Source organism: Branchiostoma belcheri, unplaced genomic scaffold (genome assembly GCF_001625305.1).
Source record: "Branchiostoma belcheri isolate BF01 breed outbred unplaced genomic scaffold, Haploidv18h27 scaffold2, whole genome shotgun sequence".
Taxonomy (NCBI): Eukaryota; Metazoa; Chordata; class Leptocardii; order Amphioxiformes; family Branchiostomatidae; genus Branchiostoma; species Branchiostoma belcheri.
In genome coordinates, this window is record NW_017803490.1 from 10,216,173 (window position 1) to 10,234,277 (window position 18,105).

General features: G+C 45.7%; 1 protein-coding gene across 1 annotated transcript in view; it reads right to left on the reverse strand.

Moving 5' to 3' along the window:
* Nucleotides 1-1,955: 1,955 nt before the first annotated feature.
* The window catches only part of LOC109468887 (neurexin-4-like), a 41,545-nt gene continuing 25,395 nt past the window's right edge, over nucleotides 1,956-18,105 (reverse strand). The window contains exons 6-7 of the mRNA XM_019767265.1: nucleotides 9,486-9,680; nucleotides 1,956-2,427 (exon numbers count right to left, since the gene is read on the reverse strand). Of these exons, the coding sequence (XP_019622824.1) occupies nucleotides 9,487-9,680 (194 nt within the window). The 3' untranslated portion in view covers nucleotides 1,956-2,427; nucleotide 9,486. The remainder of the gene's footprint in view (nucleotides 2,428-9,485; nucleotides 9,681-18,105) is intronic.

Consider the following 18,105-nt stretch of genomic DNA (forward strand, 5'->3'; position numbering starts at 1 on the left):
GCCGGCTATGTTGTCTATATGCAATCAGAAAATAGCACACAAAAGCTCCCAAAGACCATGAAGACCCCCAGTTTTTGGCATGCTATGGAGGCTACATTTTCACAGGTAAAAAAAAAAGAACACACTACTAGTAATTTGTTGTAGCACCATTTTATTCCCTACAAGTCTCCCGTCTTGGAGAAGAAACTGACAGAAGTGCACTTGTACTGTCACAGAAATCTTAACATATGGTATCTAGGTCAATGCCACAACGTCTTATCACAATTCCCACTACTTCTGGCTTCTTCGAAGAAGCAAGATGAAGAATAAGAACACGAAAGACGTTTGAAGGATTGCAGTGGCAATTCCAAGACTCTGATTAACTTTGAAGACTCCTTAAGTCTATTTTATTCATTGTCTTTGGAATCATTCAACTCAGACTATATATATAAGGCTAGAACATTGCATTGGTGCAAACAGATCTCGCTTAATTCTCTCAACACATTCGTACCGCAAAGTTACACTTTGTTCTTCTTACGCTAGAAAAAAAGTCTACATTTCAGAGCTATATTAGATCAATGCCTATAAAACATATACAAGGAATTCTTTATTTTAAAATTAAGAAAAAGCCAGGAATCCCGAGCAAACAATGTTAGAACTTATAGAAGAAAACTGCCTGCTGGTTATTGATGAGTTAATTGATTCCTACGTTAGTTAATGATTGAAACCTGATTCGAAGTAAACCCTAACTCTAGCTAGTAATTACAGAGCAGCACAACGTGGGACAAACGTGCAGTTATTTTTATATCGTTCTACAACAAACAACAAAAATCATTCCAATGGGACATTATATCAATACATCAAAATACACTTTTTCTTCTTTTCAAAAAGGGGCTAGTCTATGTATTAGTGTCCCTTGTATCCAGTGGGATAACATATTGGAACAGGTCTGATCCCTTTTGGCTGCGTTTAACAAATTTCAAACTAATAAGAGAAACATCTAGTGTCTGGAATAGCACCATACATGTTGATGACATTTTTTTTTGCTTTGACTATATAACAATAACAAGTTACAGTAGTAATGTTATGTAAATCTACTAAAAGGGGACTTTTCCACATTTGTTAACAAGTTAGTTTGTTAGCTTGACAAAACATCGGAGGATCTAACTAAAATGGAGGTGTATGTCTACGTTTAGTTCCAAAGGGAAGAAAAACTAGCTGGGGACAGGGGTTAGGTGGGATTTAACGTTACATCCTGAGTGATGTTACAGAGTTAGATGTGTCATGTTTGAGGACATTACTATATATAATATACCCTGGGTGTACAGTATTTAACACTTGATTAGCACCAATTGTTTTTAAAACCAGAACAGAACACAAAAACAATGAAAATGATTCTTAAATGTCGACTTTGTGTCTATTAAAATTGATATCAGTAGAATCAACAACGGAGATTGGAACAGTTATCATTTAATCACTCAATGGCTTCTTCGTTACAGTTGTTACTGATGGGCTGCAGTGCGAATGTACGTCGCCTGGCGGCGTCCCTACACCGTGTGCAAGCTATACTGGCCAAAGAACGATCCAGGCATCTAACTTTACAATAACTTACTAGTTACACCCAACAAATCAAGCAATTATCTGATGTCTATCTCTCGGCATTACGTAAGGCGGAGCGAGGTCGCGGTTTTATTTTTGCCGTGACTCCGTCGGAATGTTGCGGGAAAACTAAACCAGCTGGACGGGGGTTGTCTGGGTCCCGAGTCCCGTCCGAGAGTTTTGGCTGGCTCCGGCGCGACAGAGAAGAGATCGAGCGGCTTCCCGCCCTGTTCCTGTTAGGCCATGTTGATTTGATTATGTGGATGACATCCACGCGCGCACGAATTTTCGGCCGTTTCAAAAAAAAAAGAAGAAGTTTTCAACTATACTGTAAATCGTACAAAACAGTTGCAAAATGAGCAAATGTATACCGTAAGTTGAAATAAAAATAAACATTGAAAAACGATACCAATGTCGTAGAATGGCAAAATCAAACGAAAAGACGAAACTGTAAAGAAATGATTTTGAAGGGTAGATTACTCGCCGTACCAACCTTCATGACCACGTAGATGTCATAACGAAAGCAACTTTTTTTTTGTTTTGGCCAAACTTTTTTTTATTCGCACGCGCGCATCAGTTTTGGGGTACCCAGAGGATGTCATCCACATAATCACATCAACCTGGCCTAACGTGATCACGTCCAAACGTGGTTCCAATCTCAGGATGACTCCAGACGGACTCTGCAGGAAGGTGGGGGAAGGTGGGAGACACAGGAACAGACGACAGGATGGGACGACTTTTTTGGCGGGAGGATTTTTTTGGCGGGAAGATGAGCTGCTGTACAGGGTTGTCTGATTATGACGTCACAGCGGGCAGGCTGGACACCTGACCGCCGGCTCACACAACTACCTGCGGAAAAATAAACAAAAAACAAAAAATAAGATCTTTCAGATTTCCTCAATTTTGAATGCTTACAACTTCTTACAATAAAGGTTGTATCATTAGCTGGAGATCATTAACAGATAAATGGAAACACTGAGAGGCCATTTAAAGATCATCAAAAGACCATTGGGCATCATAAACAGATCATTGAGAATCTGTTGTACAAAAAAGCGAGAAGAAGTTGACCTCTTTGTATTAGCTCAGTAACTAGAACACTTTGTATTAGCCTAGTATAGAACCCTTGTATGTTCATTATGTATGTATGTCTAAGTCAAGTAAGTGTATCTTTTGTCTCCACTTTTCTACATACGTTTGTTATGTGTCTGTTAAGTCTTGACCTGTACCTAGCCCGTCGTGGCATGAATGTACAATAAAGGTCTTTCATCATCATCAATATATCGTCTCGTTCACTTCCAAGAATGTCAAGTTCATCAGAGTAAGTCACCCGGAAAAAGGTAAAAACTAACCGGCAGGCGAGTGCAAAGACACCACATTTGTCAAAACGTCGGATAGATGCCTATCTGTTGGACCTTCTCCAAGCAGATGTTGGGGGGGGGCGAGTTCGTGACATTCTTGCGAAGTTGGCACAGGTTTTTCCGGGGGATTTTCTGTCAGGAAAAATCGGGACAAGTTGGGGGACATCACGCAGGAGTCGCGGCCTTCTGTCCCCCGGCGCCTGTTCGACATTACTTCTTGGACGGGTTTGGCGGAGGATTGTCTCTGTCGGAGAAGGTTTGGCGGGACCTTCTGGCTCTGTGGTTGTGGTATCGTGTAAATTTTACTGTTCTAGTCTCCCCCGGATTCACCCTACATCAGGCCACACCACGGCTACCTGTGGGGCCTCTTTTATAGCCTCTAACAGGCTTCGGCAGGCGGCTGGAAAGAGTAGAAGGTTTGGCGGGACCTTCTGGCTCTGTGGTAGTGATATCATGTAAATCTTACTGTTCTAGTCTGTCCTAGTCTCTCCCACTTCACCCTACCTACATTAGGCCACCCCGCGGCTGTCTGTGGGGCCTCGTTAGCCTCTACCAGGCTTCGGGAAGCGGCTAGAAAGAGTAAAATCGGCTATACTGAGAGATAACATTCCATTTGAGTTGGCCCGCTAGAGAGTACATTTTGCCGAACTACTCTTTATAAATTATGGACAAAAACAATACCTCTCAAGTATACACAATCTAGATATCCGAAAAGCGATCACAAAATTAAGAATTAGTTTTTTTTTTTATTTTTATTTTTTTTTTTTATTCACATGGATTTTTGAGCATTGGATAGGAAGCACTTGTTGTGCTTATGTAAATCCGCTGCTCATAAAAACATAATACAAATGTAAACATAAAGATGACATAAAGTATAGCATTAACATAGTTGTCATAAATTAAACATAGAAATGGGTCGATACAAGAAAATACCAAATGACCAACGGTTCTGTCCATTTTGTCCAAACATGATTGAAAATGAGCACCATTTTATAATGGATTGTACACTATACAATGATAAGCGCCTATTGATGTTCACCTTTCTTTCCGCTTGTTCAATTGATTTCAATACGTTAGATCCTATAGATAAATTCAACTAGATTCTCAGGGGAGATAACCAATACAGTGTTCAAATAGGAAAATACATTAAAGAATGTTTCGATCTTAGAGACCACATGTTAGAGAATAGTTAACCTTTATTGTTGCATCATACATATACTCTGTACGTAAGATGACGTTATCCATACATGTATTTAGCTTTGTTAGATCTTTAGTTAAGTTGTAGAAGACCATACAAAAGTCCCTGTACTTTTTTGTTGTGTCAATAAAGAATCTCTATAATATGGCGGACCAACTTCCCCGGCATGTTATCTATCTCTATTTGGCCAATTTCTACTCTTTCCAGCCTCCTCCCGAAGATTGGAGCCTCCATATTATAGAGATTCTTTATGACCAACGGTTTATGACCAAGTTAGTCCACCACTCTAGCCTGGATGCTAGAATCACAGCACTCTAGGCTCAAAGTTATCCAGTGTGCACACTGGATAACATGATTTAGTTTCATATGAGTGTGTTGTGGGTGTGGCATCGTTTTAATTCTACGTAATGCGTTGTGGCCACTTGGAATTTATCGTAAAGCGTAATCGAGAGGCTTCCGAATTCAGCGTAGAGCGTTGTCGGGACCCCTCTACCAGGCACCGCGGATCGCTGGAAAAATAGTAGAAATTGGCCGAAATAAAACTTAGTAAAAGAATAATGTACCAGGAGAGGTAGCCGGCCAGAGAAGATCCAATTCGCGTGCCTGGTAGAGGCTAGGGACCCCCCTCTGCCAGCCCATGATATTCGCTTTTTAGGCCGATTTCTAATATTTATCAGTCTGCAAAAGGAGTCTGGTGGAGACTAGAAGCTTGTAGACTAACCGGAGAGACCACCAACACTCGTCCCTCCCGACCTCCCACCGACTCCCGCCAGGATATCCATACCGGCTTCCCGGACAGACAGAGATTAGGTTCGGCTGACTCCCCCGGGGGTCTTTTCTCAGCTAGTCCCGGTTAAGGCGAGGGCACGTACGGGATATACACATGCAGAAAACTGTAACTGTATCTGGCTCTTAAAAATCGGACAAAAACTGCAACTGTATCTGAATAGGTATAAACCTCTGGGTATAGCCGGTATAAGCGCCCTTCGGCGTAACACTCGCCTCGACCAGGCTTTGGGAGGCGGCTGAAAAGAGTGAAAATCGGCCAAACAGAGAGATCATAAACATGTTCGGGTGTGGCAAACTGTTTTCTTACCGCAGACAAACTCCCCTGACATGTTATCTCTCTATTTGGCCGAAGCCTGGTAGAGGCTAAACTAAATCTGCCTCTCAAAAATAGGAGGACACACTTTTCGGTCCTTTTGCAGACTTTTCTCCCAGCGATTGAAATCGGTACTGCAGTTTGGTGTCTACTGTCATGCGATCCAATATGGAATTTGTTATGATATCTAAATTTTTTATTACTGTCAACAACTATATAAAGAAATGTGGCTTTTTTTATAGTTTTAAATTTTCACTAGAATCCCATTTGTATTTCACTTTAAGTTCATATCTGTCAGCCTATCTATATTGAAGGCTGGGGCCTTTGAAACCAGCTTGTTCAAATTCAAAGACGAAATGGCCACACAGTGGTCTATCAATGAATTAAGCAATAAATTAGCAGATAACTATGTAATGAAGTCACTTTTAATGACAGAAAGGTCCAGCCAACAGTCGAGTGAAAAAAAAAGATTGTGTAGCGATTTGGGGTTGATCTGATCGAATCGGCTGTTTTTTGTTTAACTTTTTAGAATTATTTTTTTAACTTTCTACTTTTTCTGTTATTCTTTGTATTTAAAAAAAATGTTTTGCCATCCTGGCCTAGACTCTGTAGCAGGCTTATAGAACTGGGGGTTTGGTGGTCTTCGGCTGTTTTCTGATTAGCCTCCGTAGCAGGCTTATAGAACTGGGGGTTTGGTGGTCTTCGGCTGTTTTCTGATTAGCCCAGTTCAAAAAACGGGGGTAATTCAACCAGGCTGGCTATGCTGTATATATGCAATCAGAAAATAGCACAAAAAAGCTCCCAAAGACCCTGAAGACCCCCAAACCCCCAGTTTTTTGGCATGCTGTGGAGGCTAGTCTTGGCCTATCTATAGCATTTGTTTATCTGTAGAATCTTGGCTGTTTCTTTTTCTTCTTCTACCCTTCTTAATTCCTTGAATATTTTTTTTATCTTTTTTTATAATCTTTTTTCTATCTTTCTAAGATTTCTTTTATTCTTTGTACTTTCTTTGTTTTGCCATTGGCCTATCTATAGCATATGTTTATCTATAAAATCTCGGCTGTTTCTTTTTCTTCTTCTCCCCTCAGAAACCGCCCGCGGCGCGTCTTCCTTTCAACCTCCTTCCCGATAATCTTACAAGCTTGTTACGACAAGACTTTATCCTTATCTCAAGGTCAGCACACGGCAGCGGCGGGGATCTTAAACTTGACCTTGGGCCTGGCAGGGAAGACGTTACGGGCGATAAGGAAGGTTCGCGCTGTCGGCGTGAAGGTCAGGCTAAGTTTAGCGCCGCCGGGAGTTTTGGGACTTACTGATAAGAACCCTGCGGAAGTTCATGTGCAGCGGCTAGTGAAAGTGGCGGGAGGTTAGGTTAGAAAGTGAGAGTGGCTGTGGTTGGAAAGTGAAAGTGGCGCCACTGTGAAATTATGTTAGCCTCACAAAACTACATAAGGCCACAGCAATTTAATTTGTTGGTTCTCGGATTTTTTCAGAAAAAAATGTGAAGCGACAGCGAAAAAATGAAGAATAAAAACAGGTCTAGGCATCCTATTATAGCCCCAAATGCAACGGTAGGAGAACCAACAATAATAAATAAAATAAAAAGTGTCGCTACGCTAACGACTGTTCGGTTGGAAGACAGGCTCTGCTACAAAGCTGTACAGAGGAGTCGTGTTAGCTCATTAGGACTGACCAAAAAACAGTTACTCAAACAACTGGAACGTCACGGCTTTCCCTATTGGGCAGTCTGAAGGGCGTTCGCCCGTTTGTCGTCTCTTAGAATTTTAAAATCAAATCTTGTTAAGGCTGATCTTGTTTTACCTCGCACTTTCGCTTTACAATTTTATAGACTTTCATCTCTCTTTTAGCTGCTAAGTTTTTTTTTTAAAAAGAATTGCAAAAGAGCAACCCCGATTAAAAAAAGCCTAAGAACACGCCAAAAATAAGCCCAAACCCAAACCTCTGCTTGGAGAGTACCTCCACCAGGCCCTCTGACAGTGTCAGACTGCGGTTTGCGGCCGCATGCCTGTCTACCACAGTGGCACGAACCCGTCCTTCTGCCGCCCCCCTCACGTGCGGGTTCGGCCCTGTCCCCGGCACCTCGTGTTGACATTTAAACGCCTGGCAGGGAATCAAGCCGAGCTTGTATCGAAGGTTTAGACTTTAGATACGGCGGTTTGGCGAGAAGTACTTAATGTCAAGTTGATAAACACGCGGTTTCAGGGTCGGGGGGTTCTGTGATGATTTCTCTGTCGTCAACGGGATTTTAGTCAACACAGCAAAAAATCATACAAGGAAGTCCTGTTCTGGAAGTAAGAAAGAGAGCCAGGGGACGGAAAAATAGGAGGATGGAATTCATGATGGAAAAGACCATTGCCAGATTTTGAGCATCTTTGAAAGATCACCAAAATGATCCAAAGATCAATGAGAGACCAACGGAAGACCTCACAGAGCACTGAGCGCTAAGTGAAAGACCATAAGTAGCGTTCGTAGTTGTTAGCGACCCTGTCTCTATACCAAGAAGATATCTGCCAGATATCTCTCGGGGGTCTCTCGACGGTCTCTCCTGGTCCCCATGAAATCCCCTGATAATCGTATCAGTCACCGGCCAGTCAAGAGGTGGTCTTCCGACAAGTCCTCTGCTAACGAGTATCGGGCGACCAGCAGTCTCTCGACGGTCTATCGACGGTCTCTCCTCGAGCTCGTCCCTATGAAATCCCCTGATTAACGCATCAGTCCTCAGTAGTGATACCTGAGAGGTCGTCTCCCGGCAAGTCCTCACGAGTCTCTGGCGAGCGGCAGTCTCTCGACGGTCTCTCGCCGGTCTCTCGACGGTCTCTCCTCGTCCCTATGAAATCCCGTGATTAACGCATCAGTCAGTAGCTACACCTGCCACTCCAGAAGTCGTCTCCCGGCAGCGGGGATCCATTAGCGGGGCGAGACGCCGATAACATCAAAGTCGCGGGGTGTCGGCGGCCTCTGATACAGGCGATAAGGCCGCGGTGAGCGCTCCTGGTTCTGATCTCACAATTACCCCGACAATCCGCCGTCATTACGCCGGCTTTACGGACTGACAAGCCTGATCCACGTCAATTTGTCGGACCGGGCAACGTCTGCGAGAAAACTGTCGGTTACATGACGGGAAAGTGATGGTTACATATCGGGTAGCTGCCGGATACATGTCGGGTAACTGCCGGTTACATGCCGGATTCTTGTCCGCTACACATGCCCGCAGGGCGTGAGCTGATTGGGTTGATGATGACATCAACATGAACGGCAAGAAGCCGAACTTAGGTTGTATCCGGGTAGTTTTAGAACCTATGTTTGTACTTTGCATGTTTGTCTGTAGTGCCCGTAACCAGCCCTTTGTTTGTTGGTTTGATGGTTGGTTGGTTGGTTGGTTAGTCTATCAAATTACTAGGCGTTTTGCACCGTAGCGGACTGAACGTGAAGTAGCCCTTCTCTGTTTGTTTGTTTGTTTGCTTGTTTGTTTCTCACCTCAAGCTCTGCACCGTAGCGGACTGAACGTGAAGTAGCCCTTCTCTGTTTGTTTGTTTGTTTGTTTGTCTGTTTGTTTTCTCACCTTAAGCTCTGCACCGTAGCGGCCCTAACCTGAAGTTTGTTTGTTTGTTTGTTTGTTTGTTCTCACCTTAAGCTCTGCACCGTAGCGGCCCTAACGTGAAGTAGCCCTTCTCTGTTTGTTTGTTTGCTTGCTTGTTTGTTTACGTGTTTGTTTGCTTGTTTGTTTGTTCTCACCTTAAGCTCTGCACCGTAGCGGACTGAACGTGAAGTAGCCCTTCTCTGTTTGTTTGTTTGTTTGTTTGTTTGTTTTCTCACCTTAAGCTCTGCACCGTAGCGGTCCTAACCTGAAGTTTGTTTGTTTGTTTGTTTGTTTGTTTCTCACCTTAAGCTCTGCACCGTAGCGGCCCTAACGTGAAGTAGCCCTTCTCTGTTTGCTTGTTGTTTGTTTGTTTGTTTATCTGTTTGTTTGTTCTCACCTTAAGCTCTGCACCGTAGCGGCCCTAACGTGAAGTTTGTTTGTTTGTTTATCTGTTTGTTTGTTCTCACCTTAAGCTCTGCACCGTAGCGGCCCTAACGTCACATTTGTTTGTTTGCTTGTTTGTTTGTTTGTTTGTTTGTTTGTTTGTTTGTTCTCACCTTAAGCTCTGCACCGTAGCGGCCCTAACGTGAAGTAGCCCTTGTTTGTTTGTTTGTTTGTTTGCTTGTTTGCTTGTTTGTTTGTTCTCACCTTAAGCTCTGCACCGTAGCGGCCCTAACGTGAAGTAGCCCTTCTCCGTGGAGCCGCCGCCGTAGTCGCCGGTGTCTCCGAAGTGCAGCCTCGTGACGGGCAGCGCCTCGATGTCGCGGATCATGCCCTCGTCGGACCGCCAGACAAGGTCGTTCTTGTCGCAGTTACACGACTTCTGCCCGCCCGCACAGTTACCTGGGAAATACACAAGGTCATCTCAAGGTCAGAACAAACCGGAAGGTCATGTCACTCTCGTGTTAATAAATAATTTATTCATGGAAAAGTTCAAACCTTTCCAACACAAAGAATCAAGTCCCAAAATTTTCGACAAGATGTCCTGCCTTCGTCATGACGGCTGACCCATTGCTCAGGCAGGACACGTGACTTAACGGGATGGTGACGTCAGAACATGTAACAGCTGCTGAAAACAGTTGAACCCTTTCATACGGTTTGTTATTCTCCAACTCAGATGAACGTCAGTTTTGATCTACACCTGCTATGCCTGTATACACTTATCTATAAAAAAAAGACAAGTGATCCATCCCGATGTGATTGGTTCAAACCTTCCACAGTCTACTCTTATGCAGCTTGTACTTACTGTACAAAACTGGCCTCAAGGCGGTTTACCGGTTATGAGAAACAACCATTTATCGGTGGCACCTCAAGTCAAACGGTAACCGGCAAAGTTCAGACAGATATATATAGAGGGAGAAATGGGCACATGTCGGGGCCCTTCCGGGGGCCTCTACTCCTGTTCACACGGCCTGCGGGCTTGAGCAGCTGATAACGGCAGTCAGAAACAATTTGGACAAACTACAGAAACGAGACAGCCACAGAAAATCAAACATCTCTGTTACACGCTGATCCAGATAACAATTCCTTAAATAGCCTAGCATACAGACGCCACCTGTTACCCCTTATCTATATAGCCATCTGAACTGAAGACGAGAAGTATGTGGACATGTATGTATACAATTCTAAGTCGGTATCTGACCCATGGTAAATGATTTTAATAGAGGATGTAGAATTATACCACAATAAGAGATAGTGCCTTCCTGATTTCTTGTATAATGTGTTTGTTCTTGGGTTTAAAACAAACAACCACCTGTTGGATTTGCACAACTATGAAGAGATATCTGATAGGTGTCGAAAGACACATCCTCAGTGCTATTATCTTTATCTGTCTTTATCTTCGAAAACGAAGCCAAGCCAAGAGAGAACTAGAAGGGTCACAAATTAGTAAGGGTAAGGGGATGGAGTCTGCCATCTATATCTGTAATTATAACAGCCCAGGAACAAAACGCTTTTAGCTGTATGTGTCTTCTGTGATGGGAGGTTCGTTGTATCTAACCTACTAATTTTGGAAAAGGTGGGACATTACGTCTTCCATAGTTAAAAAAGATAAGTTAAACCCCTCAGACATAGTTTTAGACATAGCTATATCTTTAGACAACTACCTTTCATCATGTAGATTTTAGTTATTTTATACTCTGTTACATTGTTCTTTTATGTTTGTAATTTGCAATTAGCCTCCGGGCACGAATTTGCAACAAACTTCTCTATTTATCTTTGTGTTTCTGAATAAAAATTGCGCGCTGCCGGAGGACAGTACAGTCGGCTGTACCATCCCCGCTGGTCCTACTAACCACTTACAGAACAGGGAGCAGAAATCCGAAACCAACACGTAAAACTCGCCCCGGACATCAAAGCAGACGGGCATGTTCGAATTAATCCTCAATAACGGCTTATTTCTCTGACATTTTCCCGCTCTAGTAAGTAAATAAACATAACGAGAGATCAAACACTACCAGGCCGACACCAGGTTGGTAAAACCGTACGGAATAAAACCCTACAACCTTCCCTAACCACAACCCTCCCTCAGGTACCGAGACAAAACTGTAAATATAAACCTGTAAACCCAGAAATTAGCCTGGTCAAATTTCACTGATCCATTAAAGTACCCGACGTTTTGTGCCCTCTGGGCGTCCGTGGGAATGTCTGATATAGATGTCTCCTCGGCAGAGATATACTTTCATTCAAAACAGGGTCCTGAACGGTAAGAAAATATGCTTATGGGTTAATAAGGTCATTGCACTCACTGAAGATGGCTACTGGGAAACAGTAGTGGGTTCAGTATTCCAAGATTTAGTTCTGACCATTAAAAAAAAAAGAAACAACATTTCTTCGTAAATTTTAGCCTTGTTCTGGGAAGGAACTATACGAGAACAAGCGTGACCCCGAAGCATTTACGACATGACCTTGACTTGACCTTGACTTTTAAGTAACACTTCATCACGTCCCGGAATGTTTGACTGTCGAAGGTGCTAAAGGCTACAGGTTCCGCGGCGGTATCGTGTTCAGCAATCCTGATTCAAGACCAAGGGGTCGCGGGATCGAATCCTAGCCAGACAGTCAGTCGGTCGTCTTCTAGAAAGCTGATTTGCGATAGTCTCCACTAGACTCCTTTGCAGGCTGAATAGATAGTAGAAATCGGCCTAAAAAGGAATGTAGCTGGCCTGGGGAGTTAGCCGACCACAGACTGTCCAATTTGTCGTGCAGGCCAGCTACATTCAATTTTCAGGCCGATTTCTACTTTTTTGTTCAGTCTGCAAAGGGGTCTGGTGAAGACTAGATTTTCGCTAGGAGACGAACATGCCCGTCTTTTCGGTAATAGCAGACTGTTGGGGTTCACCTGCAAAGGCAATAACCTTTGGACTACATTACGCACCATTCATATTGTTCTGTTCAAACCACTATAAACAATGGCAGGGGCCTCTTTTGTATACAAGTTAGCTCTGCAGCTTTCACAACTGTGTTTAGGGCACGGTATTGGAGCGTGGAGCCCATCCTACTCCTTCCACTGCCTTTTACCGCGATCCCAACCGAAGTCAGGTACCCATTTTACACCTGGTTGGAGCGAGGAAAGTCGTGTAAAGTGCCTTTTCCAAGGACACAACATCTGCCCAGGAATGCAAGAAATCGAACCATCAATATCTTGGTCAACAACAGAGCGCTCGGCTCGGAGCGTTAACCATGAAGCCCCGATTTCTAATCCTGCCATGCCACCGATCTTGTGCCCTTGGGAAAGGCACTTAACACGACTTTCCTCACCTCACTCAGGTGAAAATGAGTATTGTATTGTCCTGTGTTGGTGGCGGCATGAACATAAGTTGAATGGACTTGAGTGTGCTGTCGCCATGTCTAGTGATCAATGTTGGAATTTGAAAAAAAGAAAAACATCTTAGCCTCGTGCTGCCCTAACCACCTGGCCATTCGATGCCACTCTAGGCAGTCAGTTGGGGCCAAACGAACCCCGGTGGTCGTGTCGACCATCTACCGCGTACCGTTAGTCCGACACTCTAACAAACATGGCGGAGTGCTGAGTGGGTATACTTACTGAAGGGAAATAAACAAGACAAGCACCTGTCTCAACAAGACCCCCTACCCCACCGTCGCCACAATACCACATACGTCCACCTAGCCTCACACATGGTGTTTCCAAAGAAGACGTCAGGAAAAGGGTGTGACTAGGGATTTGTTTTTACTGATAATCTGTTATTCCACGATTTTATCATGTGCGTGTTTTTATATGATAGGAATAGACATGATACTAGTAGCAGGCTGAATGGAGAGGAGGGGCGATGCTATCTGGCTACATGTTCAGTAAAATAAACACCGATCAGTCCTTTCTAAACACAATCCCTCAAACCTGCCACTCAGTTAGCCTCTGTAGCAGGCTTATAGAACTGGGGGTTTGGTGGTCTTCGGCTGTTTTCTGATCAAAAAACGGGGGTAATTCAACCAGGCCGGCTATGTTGTCTATATGCAATCAGGAAATAGCACATAAAAGATCCCAAAGACCCTGAAGACCCCCAGTTTTTGGCATGCTGTGGAGGCTATCACTCCGACCCAGTACAGAAGTAGCATACAGCCACTCAGACTGAGTTATCACTGCAATAGAGCCGGTGTGCACAGGATTCGATGACGATGTCCCACGTTCCCCACACAAATCTAGCACGTCAGCAGGACCGAACCGCGGGTTTTGATGTCGTCATGGTCTTGGAAGGACGAGAAACCACATTTAGGCACAACACACACCAGTTTTGTACAATAAAATGCTGACTGTGTAAAAGACTGGACTGTAAGGTTTGAACCACCCACATCGGGAAGGACCCCTACTCTTTTTTGATACGCTCTAGCCGAGACAACACATACTGAGTCCTCATCAAAAAAACGAAGGACGAACGTCACAACGGTCCTGGATGCACCTGCCACGTCTCCTTTATCCTATATCAAACATTTCACCATAAGCAACAAGAAGTAAAGTTGACAAAAGTTGGCCTAGCGGAACACCTATCCTGGGTTCTCTGCAGTTTGACCCTGTTGGGGCTGTCCAGCAAATCCACGACATTCTTTGCTGCGATGCAAGGTGAGGAGTGAGTGTGGCGGTATTGTATCCAGAACTGCGCCTGTGTATCTACATCTGTGCCTGTCTAGTTCTATGCCTGGGTGGTTTAGGGTAAGGATCAGGTACGATTTTGGATGGTCTCCGCGTATCATAGAAGGTAGATTTGTCCCAGACACGGTTCTGGATATGCGAGCACTATCCAGAACCGTGCTTGAGCAACGTTGGTTCTGGAACGTCCGGTTCTGGCTAAAACAGGTCCGAGAGGCGCATCATAGAAGGTAGGTTTGTCCCAGGCACGGTTCTGGTCTTTTGGATACGCGTGGACTATCCAGAAAAGTTGCCCGAGAATGTTCCTGGTTCTGACTACAACTAGGGGGCGTGAGTGGACCTGGCGTGGTGAAGCTAAGAGGAAACACGTGAAGCCCGCCTGGCCCTAACGCGGCCCCCTGGACTATCCAGAAAAGCTGCCTGAGCACGGTTCTGGATACGCGTAGACTATCCAGAAAATGTAGCTTGAGTATGGTTCTGGATAAAGCACAGTTCTAACGTACAACAGGGGGCGTGAGTGGACCTGGCGTGGAGAAGCTAAGAGGAAACACGTGCAGCCCGGTCCGAATATCCAGAAAAGTTGCCTGAGCATGGATCTGGATACGCGAAGACTATCCAGAACAGTATCTAGAAAAGCTGCCTGAGCAATCTTGGTTCTGGATAAAGCACCAACAGTTCAGTTCTAACTTACAACAGGGGGCGTGAGTGGACCTGGCGTGGAGAAGCTAAGAGGAAACACGTGAAGCCCGGTCCGGCTATCCAGAAAAGTTGCCTGAGCATAGTTCTGGATACGCGTGGACTATCCAGAAAAGACTACTAGTATCCAGAAAAGTTGTATGAACAAAGCTGGTCCTGGATAAAGCACAGTACTACCTTACAACAGGGGGCGTGAGTGGAGCTGGTGTGGCGAAGCTAAGAGGAAACACGTGGATCCCGCCTGGCCCTCCGCGCGCCCCCTGGACTCCCCCCGGCCGTGTTGTGTCTACCCCGAATGAGAACCAGTGCGCGGCGCGGCGGGTTTGCGGCCAGACCTTTACGAGGTTGTCCAGGGTTCAGTTACGGGAGAGGAGAGGAGCAGATTGAAGTTGTGCCGAGTGTTAAGGGAAACCAGATGACAGGTTTAGTGCCCGCATCCATCACCGAAGTACAGATCTGTGGTTTAAACGCCGGGGAGCGGTTTGACCTGTATTTTGTGCCGCTCAAATGTAGGTCGGACTGTTCACGGCAGCTTCCTATGACACGTTGCTGTAGGCTATTTAAACCCCGTAAGCAGTCCTACCGACGGGCTACACTGGTGTTTCTTCGGCCTCTGTAAGCATCTACCCCCGCCTGGGTGACAAACCTCTCACCGGTGACTCTACCTGCCTGAAACAATTAAGGGGGCCTGCATGCCCTTTTTCGTAACCAAGCCTTTTTAGTCGTCGTAATCCGTAGGCAGCCTCCCCAAAAATCAACGCAATCCGTAATAGTACATTAGCCTCAAATCATAAAGTCGTAATCAGCTCTGAGAACTTAACGTAAGTCGTAATCGGCGGCGAAAACTTTGCGTAATTCGTAATCACTACTCCCCCCATGCAGGCTCTCAATTAAGGGCCACGGGCTGCAGTAGCTTAGAACAACCCGCCTCCAGCTCCAAGAGAAACCTGGTCACCAGGTCACTGACTGCCACTGACCAGGCCTGTCAGCTCCAGGTTCTCGTGCTCTCACTTGTTACGCCCATAATCGTTCCGATTGCCGGGCGGTTCTGGACCACCTAGCCTCCCCTCCCTCCCCCGTACTCAATTAAGTCCACCAGTAAGTTGCTTTGTGACCTGAATTTACATTCCAGAAGCCACCTCTCCGCGGCATTAACCTACATATCCTACCTGTCATGAGATGCCGGCTTTCGGAACGTTTAACCGAAAGGCCCGGAGCATTTCGGCCTATTTCAGACGGTATCACCTTTCTCTCACCACTGCACACATATGTAGACACGGATAAGAGGGGAAAATAATACCCCAAGGCAAACTTCGCTGCCTGGAGAAGCCTGGTGATTCTTCTGTAGGTTCTACGGCGAAGATGATCATAGCAGCCACGTACACACTTGTCTCTCACACGAGACAATATCCTTCTTCTTTGCCACTGGGGGCTGTCTAAAACGGTAAATTATGGCACTTATAGGATAGTAGTAGGCATATTTCCATCTCGAGAGATGATGGTAGCACTCCGGTGTATGTTATGGTCGTTGGGCAGCGTCTGGTTGCAATGTGTTGTTAGGAGACAGTCCCCCATACCACAGTGTCCGAGAACACAGTTCTAGCAGGCAGCCACGGTGTGCAGACCTCTTCCCTAGTCTCTTCCTTACATACCCTACATTGTGTCACAGTGTGGTTTGTCAGTCCTATCGGTATAACACAGCAGTCCTGCCCACAGTTTGAGGGACGATTTGAGGGACTTATAATGACATGGAAAATGTCTAAAACGGATTCGGACAAGACTCCTGAGGCCTTGTCTTGAACAGAAGCCAAGCGACACACCTCTGAGCTGACTACTCGCCTAACCTTGAGTATAACACAATGTGACAGCCAAGACGGTTGGACCAGACCGCGGCCTCAGACAAGGCCTCACCCCGCCCCCACTCCTCAGCTCACGCCTCTAACACCTAGCCTGGTCACCATATATCTCTACGGACCGGCTTGACCCAGCCTAGCCTGGTCATAATTCTCTACGGGCCGATTTAAGGCTGTTTTACCTGACCCAGACTAGCCTGGTTACCGTTCTCCACAGGCCGACTTAGGGCCTAGCCAGGTCACCATATTTTCTAGCTTTACGGACCAACTTAAGGCTGTTTTACCGGCCTCAGCCCAGCCTGCAGCTGGTCATCATTCTCTACGGACTTAAGGCTGTTTTACCTGACCCAGTCTAGCCTGGTTACCATATTATTCTATAGGCCGACTTTGGACTATTTTACCGGCCCCAGTCCGACTGAGAATATGCCTTTCTCTGACAGCCTATCTTAAAGTGTCCAGTGGGTCTGATTACCCCCGTCGTCTGGAGCGAACTTAATACTGACTGAAACCAACTCCGTAGAAATCTCCAGGCGTGCGGAAGTGGCCCTGGTCGGGAGGGAAACGCTCTCAGCGCCGTACAGACACCGGGGACCTCCCGCTGACGTGGTTACTAGGCTACAACACGCCCACCAAGTACCCCACCGACACACGGCTATAGTGTGTCGGTCGGCCTGCATGCCCTTTTTTGTAGGGCATAACCAGGCCTTTTTAGTCTTCGTAATCCGTAGCCTCCCCCAAAAATCAACGCAATTCGTAATCAGTACATTAGCCGCAAAGCGTCAAGTCGTCATCAGCTCTGAGACTTCAACGTAATTTTCGAAAATTTTGCGTAATTCGTAAGCACTACCCCCCCCCCCATGGAGGCCCTCCTAGTTGTCTCTACCCCTCAGACTAACGCGATGCGACAGACCGCTCCACAGGACGCGCCCCCCGTCTCGTGACGTCACACGGGTCCTGTATATTGTGTCTACGCGGGTCGCCCTGTTCCAGTTGGCTACTTTGAACCACATACAATAAACGCCCTCTGAAGGTGAAGTAGATATAATAAACGACTTTCCCGGCGAACTCCAGGCCGCCGCTACCCGGTGTCAGGAGGTCCCGTCGCCTTCCATATGTGCGAGAAATTAGCGAAAACTCGCAAAAACAGGTGTCTGGCCTTAGTGTTGTAGTCTCCGCCAGACTTCTTTTGCAGGCTGAATAAATCGTAGAAATCGGCCTAAAAAGGGTATTAATTAGCGAGAGAAGGTAGCCGGCCATCGACGATCAAATTGGCCTGTAAATCGTCGATGGCCGGCTACCTTTAGGCCGATTTCGACGATTTATTCAGCCTGCAAAAGAAGTCTGGTGGAGACTATTATGTTGTACCAGACGGGGTTTTGTCTCTTTCTCTCTGTGTGTCTCTATTTTTGGCCCGTTACAAGTGTTAATACGTGTGTCTGACACACGACTACCGAAATCCGTTGTTACGCCACACCTCCGAAATTCCTACATTCCTCCGGGACCAAAAGCTTACACTAACGACACGTCGGGGGGAGGTGTCCGCTTCACGGAAGGGCGGACATGTAGAGTGCACTAGGCTGCGGGGGAGGTGCCAGGTCATGGAAGAGCAGACGTG